At 41.5% G+C, this 17,947-nt stretch overlaps 1 protein-coding gene across 13 annotated transcripts in view; it reads right to left on the bottom strand.

Moving 5' to 3' along the window:
* The window catches only part of LHFPL2 (LHFPL tetraspan subfamily member 2), a 123,840-nt gene that overhangs the window by 13,035 nt on the left and 92,858 nt on the right, over nt 1-17,947 (bottom strand). For 10 of the 13 annotated variants that reach the window (XM_072860710.1, XM_072860720.1, XM_072860711.1 and 7 more), the window contains one exon: nt 2,824-3,610. In XM_072860710.1, the coding sequence (XP_072716811.1) occupies nt 2,824-3,253 (430 nt within the window). In that variant the 5' untranslated portion in view covers nt 3,254-3,610. Of the gene's footprint in view, nt 1-2,823; nt 3,611-9,143; nt 9,165-13,625; nt 13,736-17,947 lie in introns of those variants that run through there. The other 3 variants (XM_072860717.1, XM_072860714.1, XM_072860715.1) reach the window with 2 other exon arrangements.

Raw genomic sequence — 17,947 nt, 5'->3', positions numbered from 1 at the left:
ACCAGATATGTTTATGGCTCCTTCCTGTTGACCTAAATTAGAGTTTGCACATTGTCCAAGGGCCATAACAGAAGTTGCTTTCTGTTTTGTAATTTCACCGTAGGCATCATCCAGGTCACAACTAATGTTGCTAGACGGAAAAGATATATCCGGGGTCTGTTATTGCTTTTTCAAGATGAATTCCGGGAATAAATTAACTTGTTGTATGTTTTTAATTATATTAAATCTCCACTGCAAAGATATAGAGATTTTAAATGAGATTAAGTCTGCAAGATCTTGAGTTCCGGTAGATGACTCTACCATGGGTGCATCTCGTCTTTGAAAATTAGATGTTTGACATACTTGCAAATATTGGACTGATACAGGCTGATAAAATGATTTTGTGAATTCTTCTCCTATGCTTATTAAAACCATAATTGTTTAGATTTGAAGAATGATCTTACACTTAAGACAATTAAGGCAGGGTTGTAGCTTGTTCTCTGGTCAGGGCATTAGTCTAGCTATCATAATCCCTGTATGGATTAACCATGCCGACAACTGTCCTTCTTGAACAACTTGCTTAAACATTTTCAAAAAACTTAGGAACTGAGAAAGTTGCAATTAACAGCTGTGATAAGTCATAAGGAAAATAATTTCAACTAAGTAAGCAGATGCTGTAATGCTACTGGCACAAAAGTAGCAGTGGTCCCAATAAAACTAATCTTGAGAAAACAAGTTGCTAGCCACAAGACGCCTGGCTGCAAATACTGGCAGGAGTACTTCTCATAGCAACAGTTTCAGTAACGTGACCTTTCTATTACCCGGTTTCATGCTGTGTCATTTATCTGAATTATAAGAAAGGAAGTACAGCTCAAAAGGGACTGATCTGTCCCCTAACACAGAAGAAATGCTTTGTCGACCGTATTGTTCAATTCTTGAGGCCGCAAGTCCTATTACAGGTACAGCTGGCTTTGATAAGAAAACCTAAAACTGTCTTTGCACGTATTTTCTCACAAATACATGGTCTCCAGAACAGTATTGAAAGATACAAGAACCTACTTCCTGATAATCTTGATGTTAGACTAGATATTTTGAGATGTTATCAGAGTTGTAAGTAAAGTTATCTTTTCAACAGACCCAAGTCTGACATGCCAAACATCTACTTATGGTGCTAACCAATCTCTCCCATACAAATAACCCTCCAACAGAAAAGAAGTAATGTCATCTCCTGAAAAAACAGGTTTCATGGATTATTTCTGAAGTAGGGGGTAAGAAAGCAAGGAGCTAAAACCTTCCTCTGGCTTAATCTGGACTGCAGAGCTGCCTCCCTGTTGCACTGGTTCTGGCAAATTCTGTAAAGCAGGAGTGACTACAGCAAAACCTGTAATTTTTATCTAAAGGACATTCATCTGCTAATTGTATGCCATAATGTGAACAGAAGCATCTTGAGCCAACTTAGGGATCTAATTCTGCCCCAGAAGCACAAACCTTATATTGTGGGTGACATGAAATAAGCAGTACACTTTTATACCAAAGATACATGAAGTGGAGGACGGTGAGAGCCACTGTGCTAGTGCTTCAGGAGCCAGCATCAGCTGGTCCCTGGCCCATACTGCTAGCTCTGGAGAGCTGCAGCAGGCAGCAAATTCAGTTTTTGCCTATTTGCCCATGTGTGTTTAGAATAAAATTAATTTAGGTCTCAGCTAAGCAAATGGAACCAACCAGCTTCATAAAGGTTTGAACACCTCTCATTACACCTCCTGTCTAAGTACAGCCACCACAGACATGTTTGTCCACCTCAGGGGAGGTGAGGAGGGGAAAAGCCAGATTCACATTTCGAGCAAACAAGTTAAAACTCCTAATTTTTGTTGTAACAAACCCATTTTATGAATTGAAAACATCTGCTTAAGAGCACCACCAAGAGGGAAAGAGGAGGTGGTCCTGCTCATTCCCTCCCTCCTCACAGGTCTCTGAGGGCTGCCAGAGGTAGGGCAGAAGACCACTCTCCTCCTCCAGATGACCACACGCACACAGCACAAAAGATGAAAACCTGCACATGGGACAGGTTCTCCCCGCAGCTCACTGGCAAGTACAGAAAGCCAAATACTTCTCTAACTAGGGCTGTCCAGTGTCAATTTAGTAACAGTCATTTAATCTCTGTAAAGTCCATGGGTTTAAGCAGAAACACCAAATCTCTAGAACCAATTCATCTTTTCAGGCAAAGCACAGCAGATACTTGGACAGTGAAAAGGTAAGCTCACTGGGCTGTGTGACTGCAGCTGAACAATAAGCTGGCTAAAGGAAGGGTTTATCGTAAGGTATGGCTTGTCACAGCCTTGAAGGAGGCTGCTTAGCGTGACATGCTGGAGAACTGCTTGTGTGACTGCAGGCTGTTCTTATCCTAGAGGTGGTATTTGCTCTCACCACAGTCATTAAGCCTCTGAGACACTGAGAGAACTGCCTTCAGTCCATGGAAAAATTACTAAAGTAGCTAGAGGGAGATAGACTGCCTTAACGTGAGTATTAACTTTGCTCTCTGCTGGTAACAAAGGAGAGAAATTTTTGTTACTGAAAGAAATACAAACGGAGAAAATTGAACAGCAAACAAAAGCAACACTGGTCAGTTCATTTTGGCACACATCAGGCTGCAATTCTGCTGCCAATGTCTATGTATTACATGCTGTGTAGCTATAAATTTCAGTTGTGTTTGAATAAACACCAGCATATAGAACAGCTTTGGGTCTGCCTAATGCAGCTGGTCTGTAGACAGGACAAAATCACTATACTTCTGCAGCTGAAGGGCCCCAAAATTAAAATCTTTAGTTGCTCTCAAAGTACACGTACCTGCAATCCCTTGTAGCAGTCCACAGACATTAAAAATGCTTTTCTTCATAATACTCTGCACACACATAGTAAAGACAGACACTAATGCCACGGCACAGAGAATCATGATTCCCACGGCTAGGAAAATAGCGGTTGCCTGCCAGAACCCACTGGCAATCTCATTGAAGTTTTCGGCATAAGGACCACAAAGCGTATCTCGTCTAGAAAGCTGCATGTGGGAGATTCTGGTGCAGCGCCCATAGATGCCCAGCGTTGGATGGTAAGGCTCCTGCGACCCCCCTGTTCTGTTGTCCACATCCTCGGAGCTTGAAGGCTTTGCTTTGCCAATCAGCCAGTCTGCACTCATGAAAGCGATGAGCTCTGCAAAAGCCACCACAATACTCAGGAGAGTCCAGAGCATCGACCGACACGTTACAATGACATGACACATATTGATGTCCAGTGCTTGTGATCAGTGCAGCTTACAGTCTTAAAATCCAGGCACAAGGGGGGAAAAATTAAATTAAGAAAGAAAAAAAGAACCCTAAGAAAATCACTGTGGCTGCTCTGCCTGCTCTTTCAGCTCTCTCACAAAGGCCAAGACTAAATTTCTCAGGAGAAAAAGTGAACAGCCCCAAGTTTTGCAAGCAGTGTAGTCATTTGTTCTCTCTGTTTAGTTCCTCCTTTTTTCTTTCTGGGATGCTGAGCTCTGAAGTACGCTTTTCTTTCTTAATATTCATACTGGCACATGACGCTGCAGGCTGGTGGGGGAGGTCGCAAGGACTGCCCACTGTTTGACATCACACACCTACAAGAAAAAAGAGACAACACATCAGCAGTGAGAAAAAAGTCTCGTTTCCACCCCCACAACGAGCCAAGATCTTGCGCAGATCCACATCAACATGCAAAAGCTCTAACAAGGGCCCGTCAAACAGAGCCTGCTGGAAACCTCCCGGGGTTTGTCCCAGGGGAGCGATTAATCTCCCGCTGCCCGGCCTTACTTATGGTATCTGCTCTGCCCCATCCCATTGCGGGTGTTTGTCAAGCACTTTGCAAGCAAAGGTCTCAGTAACACCCAGCAGTCCCACCCACTCCTACCACCACGCCCCCATCATCTTCCTCTGGTCGAAATTACCAAGGTTGCTGGCAGTTACCCAGCAAAATGTTCGTACATGTTTAAGCAGTTTCACAGACGTGCAGCTCCTGCCTTCAGTTTGGGGAGGCAGCATGGCGCGCCTTCGGGAAGGAAGCCGGGCACAGCTCCATGTGCCCTGGGCAGCTGGGTGCACGGGGCAACAAAGGAACCTTGTTCCAACCTTTGGGGCTTCTGCTGACTGCAGCTGAGCCAACCCCAGCCTCGAGAGGAGGCAAACAGGATTGCAGCTGGGGACACCCTGCCCTGCGATGTGGTGACACAGCCCATCCCTTTGAAGCCTGGGTTTTGCAGAAGTGGTGTCTTCCCCAGGTTGTGTATCCAGCTTTTTGCACCAGTGTTTCGGAAAAGCAAGCTGCCTGCAGGTATGTCACACACCTCACCTTGAACTGATGCCAACACCGGCAGCCTCTGGTGACTTACGCCACTGTAAACAGGAATCTGCGGAAAAACGCCCCTGTCGCTGCCAAGTGGCCAAGAGCCCTGGTGAGAGGGGTTGCCACTCAGCCTTGAGCTTCCTGACTCCCCTCAATTCCCCCCTTCCACAGTCCTGTGCACACTGGGACTGCAGCAAAATGTTCCCCAGGGCTTTCCCCAAGCCTTTTGGGAAAGGCCCATTCTGCCTTTCAACAGTAGCTGACGACATTCCCAGAGTTACACTTATCTTAGTACAAGAGGCAATCAGAGATCACTATACTTCCAGCTTATATCCAAATATTGGCCTTAAAATAACAAATGGGTCATCGCACACGCCTCTGTGCTTGAACTGAAACTGTGTTGCTTGAAAGCAAGGAGGGGAGCAGGAAATGCCCTCACATTACCCCCTCCATGATGAGAACATAGCACTTCCAACTTTTCCTCACAAAAAACCAAAATACCAACATTGAACTGGAGGCAAGAGAGTAGAGAAACAGATCTGAACCTCACTGCTGCACTGCTGCCAAACACAAAGAGGTCAGCAGATGCCAGAAAACCAGACATCCCCAACTTTTTTTAGCTTTGTCATGGGGTTGGTATTTAATTTCTTAGGAGTTTTGAGCCCAGTGGTTGAATCCTAGTCCCACTGAATGCAAAACGAAACACACACCCACAACTTCAACACATTCAGAATTTCATCCAGCAATTTCTACTCCCTCCTATACTAGTCGTAGTGAATCATCTGCAAGATCCTATCCACATTACTCTCTCATCTAGATCTGCAGACTCCTCTGGTACTAGCAGATACATAGACTTAAGCTGCTGTGCCAACAACTCATTTTGTCTCCCTTAGTTCGATGGTAGGGCATTGCCTTAAAAAAAGGCAAAACATATTTAGTTGTGCTTTTAGCCATACTGAGATAACAGTTCAGCTAATCTTCCGTTTTGGGGGGAAAGCATGAAGTTTTCAAGCAACCTGACATACTGATGACTTGAATACACCCTTTGTAATAACAGAGAGCTGAAGTGTCAGCCTGCCAAAAAAAAGTTAATTCTCTCAGTATTTCCACTTTAAATAACAACTGGAATGTAGGAAATGTCCACTACAAACATACATTCTTCTGATGTCATCTGCACGATTAAAGAGAATTTAATAGAAGATGTCTTTATTTTTTAAGAGAAGTTCCAAAAAGCTCTAGAATCTGTATTTCTGTGCAAGCACCGCACCCGTGTGAACTCCTCGTCTTTGTACTTCCAGGATTTTAATTGAGGTGCAAGGGACATAAGAGTTGAACGCCCATCATAGCTGTTACTGCTGAATATAAAATACTGTTTATTGAACACAGATGAGAACAAAGTTCATATTTACTTAAGTAGGTGGAAATTTCAGATTAACACGGGCAGCCATAAAAACATGGCACTTATAACAAATGTGGGATGCTATATGAGAATCAGAAGAAAATATGAATCCATGGGGTTCTTTTCCATTTGAAATGCAAGTGCAAGAATAAATTGAAGTAACATTTTAAAACACAGTATCTCCAGAAAAGCCACTGCATAAGCAAAATAGCCTGTCTAAAGATGATATGGAGGTCATGTCAAATCTCAGGACTTCACTGAACATATACTTCCCTGTTTTGCAACACAGGGAAACTTCACAGCACCTAAAGGTTAGTAAATGTAATAGATAACTACAGTTCAACAGAATATACTTTGCTTTCCAGTGAAACCTTCACAATTTGGCTTTTCCCAGGTAATGAGTACTTTATTCTGGTACCAAATGTATCTCCAGAGCAACGTACCCTTGTTCATGGGAGAACTTCTGCATAAATTTATTCTTGCACTAGTGATGCCCTCAAAGGGGAGCGCCATTCACCTACAACTCCTTTTTGTGAGCAGACAGACAGAAACATATGAAGTAGGGTGGTGAGACCAGACAAGGGGCAGGGGCCACTCTCCTACAACTCCCTTTTGTGAGCAGACGGACATAAACATATAAAGTAGGATGGCATGTAGACCAGAGGAGGGGCAGGGGCATTTCTTCTTTGTGAGACTTAGCAAGGAGACGTTGCAGATAAAGTAATGGAGGTAAGTTACAGTTCAGTCACACTTGTGTAGTTAACCTTTTCCTTCCAACACACCCCACCTTGAGTTTCCAAATGAACCTAACCAATTCTCACGCGGCTCCAATAGCATGTTTGTGCCATGCATCAAAGCCTTTCCAGATACAGCCTGTGCTAAACAACTGTGCTTCATGAAGCTTCCCTCCAGCACTCTTCTTACCCCTTTTCTTCCATTTTTGCTCAACCGAAACTCAAGCTAGGCCCTTGCAAGGCTGAAAACTGGCTGTTTATTCCTCCTCTCAGTTTCCCATCCCTTGACAAGTTTTTTCCATGACAGAACTGTATGTTCTTCACAGCACACCACTCAATATCCACTTCTGACCAACTGTCAAAATACTTGCTTTGACAGCCCAAATTCAAAATATACAACAGTTCTTTAACCCCTTTGGTATTAACTTGTTCAAAATAATTCTCACTGAGGAAGCAGACTACAAGAAGTAGGCTCGCCCCTTAGTCATTTGGGCCTCCCCCTATTTTTACTATTGCATTCAGTTGTACAGGTGTGGAAGGAGGCCATCCGCAGCGGGCAAGTGGGTGCCCCAGGAGGGAAACAGCCTCCCCAGCAAGCACCCAAGTGAGCCGCACGCCATGGCAGCTCCCCAGCACAAGGGTCTCAGCAGCGCCATCCCACCCCACCCCACCACACAACCCACTGTTCCTTGGCTGCACAGCACAGCTCTTGGATGGGTAGAAACTACACCTTCAGCCTCATTTACTCTGCTCCCTGAACCATGCTCATGGTCAGGCTCTGCATTAAGTGAAGTCTAACACAGTGAAAAGATGTCAGTGACAACATCAGATCCTCACAGCATCCACAGAGGAAAAACTGAGTTCTTGAATGCAAAAATCTTTTGGTTGTTTTAATCTAACAAAACAAACCATCTTAAAATATCACTAAAAATTCCTCTTTAGACACGATTTTGACATCCAGATACTCTGCCTCAAGTTATACTTTCACATAGAGATGCTAAGAATGGGAAGCTAAGACTATTCAGCTGTTGCCATTTACTACACAACATTGCTATATGCTAAGTAGCTGGTGAAGGGTCTAGAGCACAAGTCTTATGAGGCGCGGCTGAGGGAACTGGGGTTGTTTAGTCTGGAGAAAAGGAGGCTGAGGGGAGACCTTATCGCTGTCTACAATTACCTGAAAGGAGGTTGTAGCGAGGTGGGTGTGGGTCTCTTCACCCAAGTAACAAGCCACAGGACCAGAGGAAATGGCCTCAAGTTGTGCCAGGGGAGGTTTAGACTGGATATTAGGAAAAATTTCTTCACTGAAAGGGTTGTCAAGCATTGGAACAGGCTGCCCAGGGAAGTGGTGGAGTCACCATCCCTGGAGGTATTTAAAAGACGTGTAGACGTGGCGCTTAGGGACATGGTTTAGTGGTGGACTTGGCAGTGCTAGGTTAACGGTTGGACTTGATGATCTTAAAGGTCTTTTCCAACCTAAATGATTCTATGATTCTAAGTAAATAAATAACATCTACTCTTCTGAACTAGATAAAGAAACACACTTGCCTCCATTTTGCTTACACTACCAAAACCAGAAAGTCAGAAGCTGATCCAAATTATAATATTTGAATTAAGGTTTTGATTTTAGAGATGTGGAGCTGCAGGGTTTTGCTTTGGCATACCAGGCAGATAGGAAGGAACAGCTGCAAAGTTCAAATCTGAGTCAATCACATACTACGGCTGTCTATGTTAAAAAGGTGTCCTACAAGCAACGTACAAAGACCCGCAAGTACCTTCCAAAACAATGTTATGGCCAGTCCTTCATGCTCCCCTTATGGTTTGACTGAAGACAGGGGCTCAGACTAAACCCTACAGTTCATCTTTCACCCTTTCCAGCCTCGTTCTGTCAGCTCAAGAGTGAGAATAAATCATCTTTAGATAAGTGGCTTTTGGCTTGGCTTAAACAAACAGCTGAATGGAAGGCCACACAGACTGCTGAAACAGTCCCAATTTATAAAATAAATCCAGGCACAATTAGACATTTTCTTCTAAAGCTTGCTACAGTCCAAAGCACAACTACCTAGAGAAGTTTCTAAACCTTGTTTACAATCCACAAGCTTGAGCATCTCATAACCCAAAATGTGCAAATCTTGGAAGCCTGGGTTCTGCTTTCTCTGAAATACTGTTCCTTAGCAGTTCTAAACACTGTGAAAATGCTTTGAACTATGAGAGTGGAAGTGGCTCCTATTTATGTTGACGTTTGCAGACTCACTATTTTAAAACAAACAGAAAGACACTCACACACCGAGACTCAATTACCTCAAGCTGACCCCGACCCAGGTTGATATGAGCTCCCACTTTATGCAGCTTCCATCCTTAGGGACAAGGAAGATAGTCAACTGTGAGCTCACCCTGCCTGGCAGAGTGAGGCAGCCACCAAACCACACAGGCAGGAGGGACAACACTTAGAAAATGGGGGATGAGCATTAGAGATTATTCATTTTCTGGGTGAGTGATAAATGTGAGTAAATAAACTACTCCTCCTACTTGGTCCACTCACAGGAGGTGCATTCTTCCAGCAGCGGCTGCCCAGGAAGAGAGGGCAGGCTCCTGCCAACTTCCACTCAGTCTTCAAAGTAGTGGACCAGACACCAAGCAGCGTTTCTCAGGAGATACCACCATGAACGCCAACCCACCTTGCTAAAGGTGCACCTCTGCATTTCTATCCCCACACACTTATAGGTGACTTGCAAATGTAAGAAAAGGTATGTTCATCACATTCCCCTGTCACAAGAGAACAGGGACAAGGATTAGTACTTAAGGAAAGGCAAGTTGTCCCAAAACATTTGGAGTAAGCTTTCTCTGCAGATCACGAGGAGCTCTGCTGGCACTGGTTTCTGGTAAGCAGTGCATACTCACCACGGGAAGCACCTGGACCAAGAAGAGGGAAGGACACTTGGATACTTCAGTGTGTCTTTGTTTTGTTTTTTAAATGCAACACATTTCAAAGTCATCAAAAATATTCAGGGTCAGATAACAAAACAGCAGAAGGTGCTTTAAAGCTGAAGTGGTTGCACAGCTTCAGACAAACAGCAGAGAATAAGCAAAGGATTCCCTCCCCCTCCATCCACCTTCATATTTTCATCAAATTATTGCCTACTAAAACAACATTCCAGAGCAGAGCTTTTTACTTGAAGAACAGAAAGCAAAGCTTTGATTAGTCGTCACTTGTGAATTAAAGGAGAGCAAACATTTGCATATCTCATAAATATTTAATGTTATAAACCTGCACAGGCATATTAATGAGTGCATTATTGTGACAGGCTGTTGAAAACATGCCATACTCTGTTCATAGACAGATGCATTTCACTGGTAATAGAAGGAATGTAGACTTACAATGCATCATGTCTTGATCCTGTTGGCACAATGTAAGATGTGAAATATAACTAAAATATTTTGCAAAATAGTTAAAACTCACTGAAGTATCCTAATCAAATCCCTACTTCCTTGCCTTTCATTTGAATTATGCCTTGTTCACTTCAGCCTTTTCCTACCAAAGGCAGAGCTTGTAGATGTAAAATCTTAAATTAAACTATCCTTCATGTGCCCAAATGCCCAAATTCTATGTACACCAACAGGTAAAAAATAAATAGATAAACAACAAAAAGAATGCCGACAGTGGGTGTTGTTCTCCTGAGGCAGTGAGATGGTTATTCCATCCCATCTTGCAAGTCGTCTTCTTCCTATCATGCTATGGAAAATGCCATCTAATTACAGGTGGATTTGTTTCTAGAATGCATCACTGTAAAAGAAACAAATATAAAACTTATTTCCAACTTCAAAAAAAAGCAGTTGAAATGTACTATTCTCTTTCTGACCTCATTAAAAGCCGTGGCAAAACTCCCACTGACTTTAATGGGGCCAATACATCACTGAAAAACCACTAGAAGAATGAGAGTTTCCAAATTTTCAGACCAACTGCAGGGGAGGTTTAAATGCAGGATTCATTTCCTTCTTCCCTCATCCAGACAAAACTTTGCTTATTGCCCCCCCACTAAGAGGAGATCAAGCTAACTCAGATTTCCAGCATCTCCTCTGAACCGCAAATTCTCAAGCAGGAGATTTGTTCCATTGCTCCGTATTTATTGACTTACAAAATTCCTTAAACTTACAGCCATTACATTGTGTTTTGAAAACTTACTCAAGATCTTTTGCAATTCCAAAATTTATTAAAACCTACGAGGCTAAGAAAAGCTAATGTGTAGTATTTCTATTGCTGCTATCTCAAGAGAAAATTACACATCACATCAAAAATCATCACTAAGGGAGCAGTCTTGGCTACAATTAGTGATAGCCTAACTGCTCAGGAATTCACCAACCGGGAGTGGAATAATGAGTTTCCTTTCCTACTCTGAGTCCTCACTAGCTCACTGAAGTCTCAGTCTTCAAGAGTCTCATCTGAAGCCCCCTTTCTTGGTTACCTACAACATCATATCTGTCAAGCAGACTCAAATATTCATTGTGTTGCGATTACTTCTTACAACAACTCTTAACTACACCTTCTAAAGGACTTTGGCAGGGGAGAAAGGGTGGTTAGGAGGAAAATGGGAAGTCAGAAGGAAAGTACTATGAATATTTGGTAGCAAACAAATTCTTGCTATTTTTATATTAAGGATTTTTACCTTAAAAGGAAGCTAGGCTTTGGCTGTTTAAATAGTTAATAGTGTGTGCATGAGCTAGAGCATCAGCCCAAAAAAACTTGGAATCTGTGCTTGTTGTAAAAAGCAATTCACTCCCATGAGTTCATTGTGACAGATTTGGAACTGTTCTTAATAATTTATGAATATTGTATTAAGATATTTATTATACTAATGTATTGGTTATTGTTTAGTACGAGGCTGGTGAGAAAAACAGGCAGGAAAGGAAAGAATGACTCAGTTATGGCACTACTCAGCAAACTCTGGAGAATTGCTTGCTAAAAAGACAATACTAAGACAGGAAAAGCCTCGCAAACACAGCAGATCAAAGATGCGTGGACTGTTTAGGAAGGAACAGTCTCTCAAACTGAAGGGAAGAGAAGCTGGTTTGGACAAACAAGCTTAAGAAAAAGACACCTCTTGGAGGTGCCTGTTAGAGTTAGGCCAACACCTAACTGGGCCCCTCATTTGCCTTTAGGCAAAGCAGACACCCCTGCAAACAGGGTGCCTTGTATGAAGGAAACACTGCTTCAGTTAATTCTCGAAAGGAAACCGTTGCTGTATCTCTTTTCACAGCTGTGGCTGTGTTAGCAGAGCAACCACAAAGGTTATGCATCTCCAGCCTGTCTGAAAAGCCTGGGGTGGCTCATTCTTCTGCTGAGACAAGACCTAAGGCTGTATACCTGAGAACTGCCCTTTGCGAGCCCGAAGGACCCAGAGGTGTTTGCACTGTTACTCACTGCATATGCCTGTAAACAATCTTCTACGTCAGTCCCTCCAGAAAGCCACCAGTTAGCAAGTCACCTCACAGGTATTGACTGTTCCCCAGCTTCAAGATGCATAGCATCCTCACAGCATGGAAAGGATGCACTTTTGGCAGAACAGGATGCACTTTGAATCCAGGCCATAGAGCTCAAGCAAACTACCCAGTTACGATACCAGTGACAGATGAGACGGAGAACCTATCATGTTTCAAAATGTATGTATTAATTTATGTTCCTCTTAATTCAAACTGAAAGTGAAACATCCTTCAAAAATCATCAATACAGACGGGCAGCTCAGCACAGTAACGCATACAAACTTGTGTACATGACAGGAACACCTTTATTGAGCAAACACTGACTTTTCATTGTACTTAAGCCAAGGAGAAGCAGTAGTGACTCAAGGTAACTGAAAAGGGTCACGATGGATCAGAGCTGCCATGTTTCCATACTGGAAAGGCATGTAGACATCTGAAATATCTGGGCATCACATACAACAGTAAACTTGAAAAAAGTGCATGAAAATCCTTTTATCTAGTCTGAAAAAAGGCAACGTACTCAGAGAAACACAGACATACGGTATCTCTATGAACATCTACTGAACATGAGCTTTGACCGGTATTAATGGCTAACCATTTAACCATAGTCAAGAGAGAACAACTGAAATGAGATGTTTCTGATACTGCATATTTCATTAATTAATAATTACAGGAATGCTGTGTTCAGTTAGGATCACTAAACTTCAAAATGGAAGCTCACTGCAAAGAGCTCAGAAAATCTAGACTAATAATTCAAATTCTGGAAACCCCATTTTAGAGCAAGAAACAAAAAGAAACACATGATTTATTTCAGCAGCTGGATTCAATTCTAAAGTGAAGATTGCACATAATTCTACAAGCTGAGCAATGTACAACATTCTGGCTTGTTTTATGCATTTTAACTTGCTAGAGTAGGTATTGAGAACAGTCCTTTTCTGTCCTTAAAATGCATACGACTGTGAAAATGAATAACTAATAATTTTTAAAAGCTGAAAAGGGTTAGAGGGAAAAACCATCTGCACCTTTCTGAGGTTCACTTTCTCTGAAAATGCGCTATCATCTCTCTGCTACTGATGTCCTGTGGTTTGTGTCACAGCAGCACTTAATGGAGCACACTAAAACTGGACCTGTGTGGGGATATGCATATATGTAAGGTAGTGCTACACCTTCCTGCCATCTAGATATATAGGAAAAATGAAAGGAAGAAGGCATTATTAAACCATCCCAGTTTTCCAGATGAGATGTTCCTCAGTCATATAACAAAGTCTGTAGCAAGACTGGGAACTGAACCTGAATGCTACCATTACAAACCCTAAAACTTTGGGGGTTTGATACACTCCTCAGTGTCATGCACTCTGCCAACCACTTTTTTTGTCATCCTTCGAACACAAACAGCAGCTATTCCTCTGTCACTTTGAATTTCCAGCCCTGACACGCTGCCTGCAAAGGTGGTACTCCTTCTCCACCAAGTATGACCATGGACAAATGATACCAAATGAAATGACTGTATCTCCAACAGTAACTTTGATTTTCCTGGTCACTGAGAAACAGTTTTGTTATTAAACTGTACTTTTTTCCTACAGTATTCACTGTTGAAATAGATAATTCCCATAGCAACATGCCACAACAGCTTGCCCATCATATCAGGAAATACAAATTCACCTGCAAAGAAACAAACTTACCTCTACAACTAGCCTTCTCTACTTGTACTTCAGAGAAGAACATAACTTCAGTCATAACATCTATAGGGGATGATTCTGCCCACATGCACACGTCATTGAAGAGAACGAAGCTATAGGACAATAGCAGATATTCAGCAGGTCCCACAAGGTTATAGGGAGTGGACTTACTTCAGGACAGACAACCTTTTTATGTATGGGGTTGGTGAGTTTTCTTTTTCAAGCTTTGACTGACATTAATCCTTTTGAAAGCAAATGTAGTCTACAAACTAGTGTAAACGTAGCATCTGATTGTACTATTGCCAAAAGGTGGAAAGTTCTTGATTATGTCTTCCCCTTGGGAAATGCAAATAAATCAAAATCAAACCTGCATCTGAAGATCTCTCAGTGCCTAGATAGACATCTATTACTAAGAAAAAGTCCCTGCATACTAGCAGCTTTAAGAAAATCTGTCTGCTCTGTAAGTTTCAAACATTTAATTGGATTCTGAAAATGATCTTTAAATCCAAGATTACCTATTAGATCTCCTTGTTGCATTTCAAGCTCTATAAATACAGAACTTCAGTGCAAAATTAAAAGTACAGTGTACGTACACAGTACTAGAAACAGTTTCATTAACTGTCCATCATGCAACGTGCTCTTTCAAAACAATTCTGAATAGTGCACTGCATTTTGTAAATTGATAATGGCAATTATTAGCATTAGTTGGTTCTTTAAAATACATGGTTGCAAATCATAAATTTTATCTTCCATTCTCTAATAAATGCCCTCCTAGAAAACAAACTCATTTCATCAGGGACAAAATTAAGCAGATCTGAATAAATCATTAACAGCATTTATAAAATGGAAAGAAAATATGTCATGCAGACCAGACATTTATTTAAATATTTATCAGAATTTTACTCAGAATCTTCTCTCACGAATCCACAAAGGTCTTTCAGTGTCACAGCTTAAGCTGTGCACAGTGCCACCATTTGCATATATTCCTGTTTACATATGTTCCTCAAACACATATCTCAGTTATGTTCTGGAACAAACTTCCTAGTTCATGTAGCTGCACATTTATCTCTATCTCAGGTGGGCAGAACATGCTCTTCTGCCAGTCTTTGTCTATTTGGTTATGTTAAGACATAAGAACTAATAGTTAAGAATTAATAGTTCATGTTAAGAATTAATAGTTCAGAAAAGACAATAAAATAATCCAAACCATTTGAGCCTAAAATGGAATATGCTGAGAAAAACAGTATTTTCTGTTTTTTTCTTTTTCAAGATGCTTAGCCCTATGTCCTCTCACTGTTGAGTAATAAAGTTATGAGATTGGTCCAAAGCATCAAGGGAGAGAAAAGAAAAAAAAACCAACACAAAATAGACTACCTAAACACAGAGAGAGCAAAAACATGCAGGTAGAGAGCAAAAGGCCAACACTATAATCTCTGCAGCTAGTTTCCTTTGCCAGCAGGGTTTTGTTTTGTTTTTAATGAAGCATTAATGTACTGAAATGCTTTCCAATGACTGCTACCCATTACTAAGCTTCAGATCTCTGATAATGCATAAAATCTTGCTATTTGACACAGTTAAAGTTTTATCTTGTATATATATAGTACAAAAAGCTTGGAAACAGTCTCTCCTTACAAATTAACTTTCCATTCTTCCTGCATAAAAGTTGCATCAGGAGATTTATCTATTTTTCATTATAGCAGAGAAAAGATTAGGGGACACCAGAGTTCTTATTTTATTTAGAGTGAACCAGTAAAAGTACCTATATAAAAAGGTGAACTTCAAAAATTATTATAATCTCAAAGCATTAAGAAAAAAAATACCTGTTACAAATTCACAATCCACTGAATAAATCAAAATGGAAACAAAGCAGCTTGCATGCACATCCAGTACCCCCCAGTCTCCAGGCACTGTCTGCAACACATGCAGGAGATCATCAATTTGGACTATTGCACCAAAATGGCACAGCAGGCTCCCCTTTCTTATCTATATGACAGGGAATATAATTCTACGTGAAACTGGAGATAAAATCAATTAATCTGTGTTCAGTGAATGCCATCTTTAAAAAAGTAAGGGGTTATTTCTTTTGCGGTATTATTTTTCTTTTAAACTTCAATTCATTGTCTACAATAAGAGTTAACAGATCTGTTTGGTGTTTTGCATAGGATAAATTCCAAATATACTGGTTGGTGTACACTACACTTTTTGCACTAGGGTAAACAGAGCTTTCCAAGTTAAAACACAAAACACAAACAGGTTGAACCGACCATTTGAGCCCTTGCTCCTGGAATCACTTTTGTCTGTGTATTCTCTGAGCTGTCAAGATGGCACAGGAGTAAGAAAGTAGAAGCTTTTCAGTGAAGCCTGGTCCATTTGCAGCACAGCCAGAACATGCCAAAAGATTTAACGGGACTGACTCATCATTTGGATAATGATCTCATCTGAACTGAAGCTGTGAAAATACCAAGTGACTTGAGATGACATAGTTGCTGTTGCAAAATCTAGAGTCTTCTGTAGCTCTCCTAGACAGAGGGCTTTGTTGGAAGACAGAGATGAGAGACTCTTAAAGCAGACGCTCCTGGGGATGTGCCCAGAGGCCGGTTGGTACACGTGCGCAGCTAGGTCAGAGCTGTCGTCAGTGCTGCAGCAGCCTGTTGGGAGCAGGCTGTCCTCTCCCATCTGCAGTTCATGCCCTGTGTCCTTACTGGTTCTGCCCTTGTAGGGCCAAGATCCACCTTGATTCCTCAACTTCATATTTGGAAAAACTTACCACGTACCAGGCTTTGGTAGTGGAGCTGTTGCCACCGGCTTCGTGGCTGGTGGCATCTGCACTGCTGGTAATGCCTCCTTTGGTATTGAGTCTTTTTGCAGCAATATTTTCAGATGCTGCCTGAGCAGCTCTAGATAGAGCACTAGAAAACACAGCTTATCTTTTACCAGAATTCACAAGCTTATCTTCTCTGGACTGTAAGAGACCTACACAGATTGCTGCAGGAGATGAACGGCAATTGTGCTCCTCCATGTTCAAGATGTGTGCGTCACTGACCACAAGAACACTCACATTTGTTTACTGCACATGTTTTTCCCAAGAAAGGAAAGAACTACTTTTTCTCCTTTTCACTACAATCAAAATCTGCTGTCCTATTCAGGGAAGGAAATACAAAAGGCAGAGATATTAGATGGACACGTCTTCATTGTTTTTCTCAGTATGGTGCTGCTAAACAGTTATTTTTGAACGGTTTGAAAACCAAGCTTAGGGTAATTCCTGCCTTCTAAGCAATTTTCGTATTTGCTCATCATGATCATAAGGGCATGACTCTGCAGTGTGATGTAAGACTTCTGTGAGTCCTAGCAGCTGTATTGAACTCCTGAATGCTTTTTCAAAATACATAGTTACAAAAGAAGAACATCAGTATTCACTTCAGGGGGGTTAACATAAAATTATCAGAAAAACTCTAACGCATTTTGAAGAGTTTGAGAAGAGTCTGTTTACCTAGGACACACCCCATATCTTGTCTCCCAACTGCAGGTTGAAATAAGAAGCTGCAGGAACTGTGCAGCAATGTAGCTGAGCAACAACACTGCAGTCAATTGCCATATGCTGGAGCCAAATACTGCTTGCAGCACGTGCACAGCCTTGATTCTCTTTGTTATTCCACAGACACTGTCTTGTATGCATGAGGGCTTAAAAGCAGTTGAAACTGCAATGAAATATGCTGCAAGAAGAACAAGAATGTATATAGCTCCTTTCCCCAAATGTGGAAAAACTTTTTTATACCAGATTTTGGTTTCTTTATGAGCTGTTACAGTAAGACTATAAAAAGGTACCTGGTAAGTTGGTTGGTCTGTAGAAAAAAAACCAAACAAACATGTCAGGTTAGGTTAGATTTGGCATGTGTCTCTGAAATGTAAGACTAACATGCTGGCCACAGTTACACCTAGTAAAACAATCCTCTCCCTCATTTTCAAACCCATATTTATGTTTAAGGATTTTTTTTTTTTTTTTTACAGGAAGCTATAAAAAGAAACAATAAGCAGAAAGTACTTAAACCACAAGCAAATGCAAGGAAGAGATAAGGTGAAATACTAAAAATAAATCTGGAGCAGTTGCGAGTTGGAGACATATTTGAGAAATAGGAATCTGCTGGTGTGAGGAAGAGTGTGGTGGAACAAAGCACACTATGGGAATGCAAACACAGGCTGTTACAATAACCTGTGCAGGAAAGCTGCACACGTAAGAGAAGGTCAATGCACTACTACTATACTGAAAGACAATAACAGTGTGCTAAAATACAAAGAGGAACAATAGAAATGATGGACATTCAGTT

Source organism: Ciconia boyciana, chromosome 4, assembly GCF_034638445.1.
Source record: "Ciconia boyciana chromosome 4, ASM3463844v1, whole genome shotgun sequence".
Lineage (NCBI taxonomy): Eukaryota > Metazoa > Chordata > Aves > Ciconiiformes > Ciconiidae > Ciconia > Ciconia boyciana.
The sequence above is the reverse complement of the archived record's forward strand: the minus strand, read 5'-3'. Positions and strand labels throughout refer to the sequence as shown.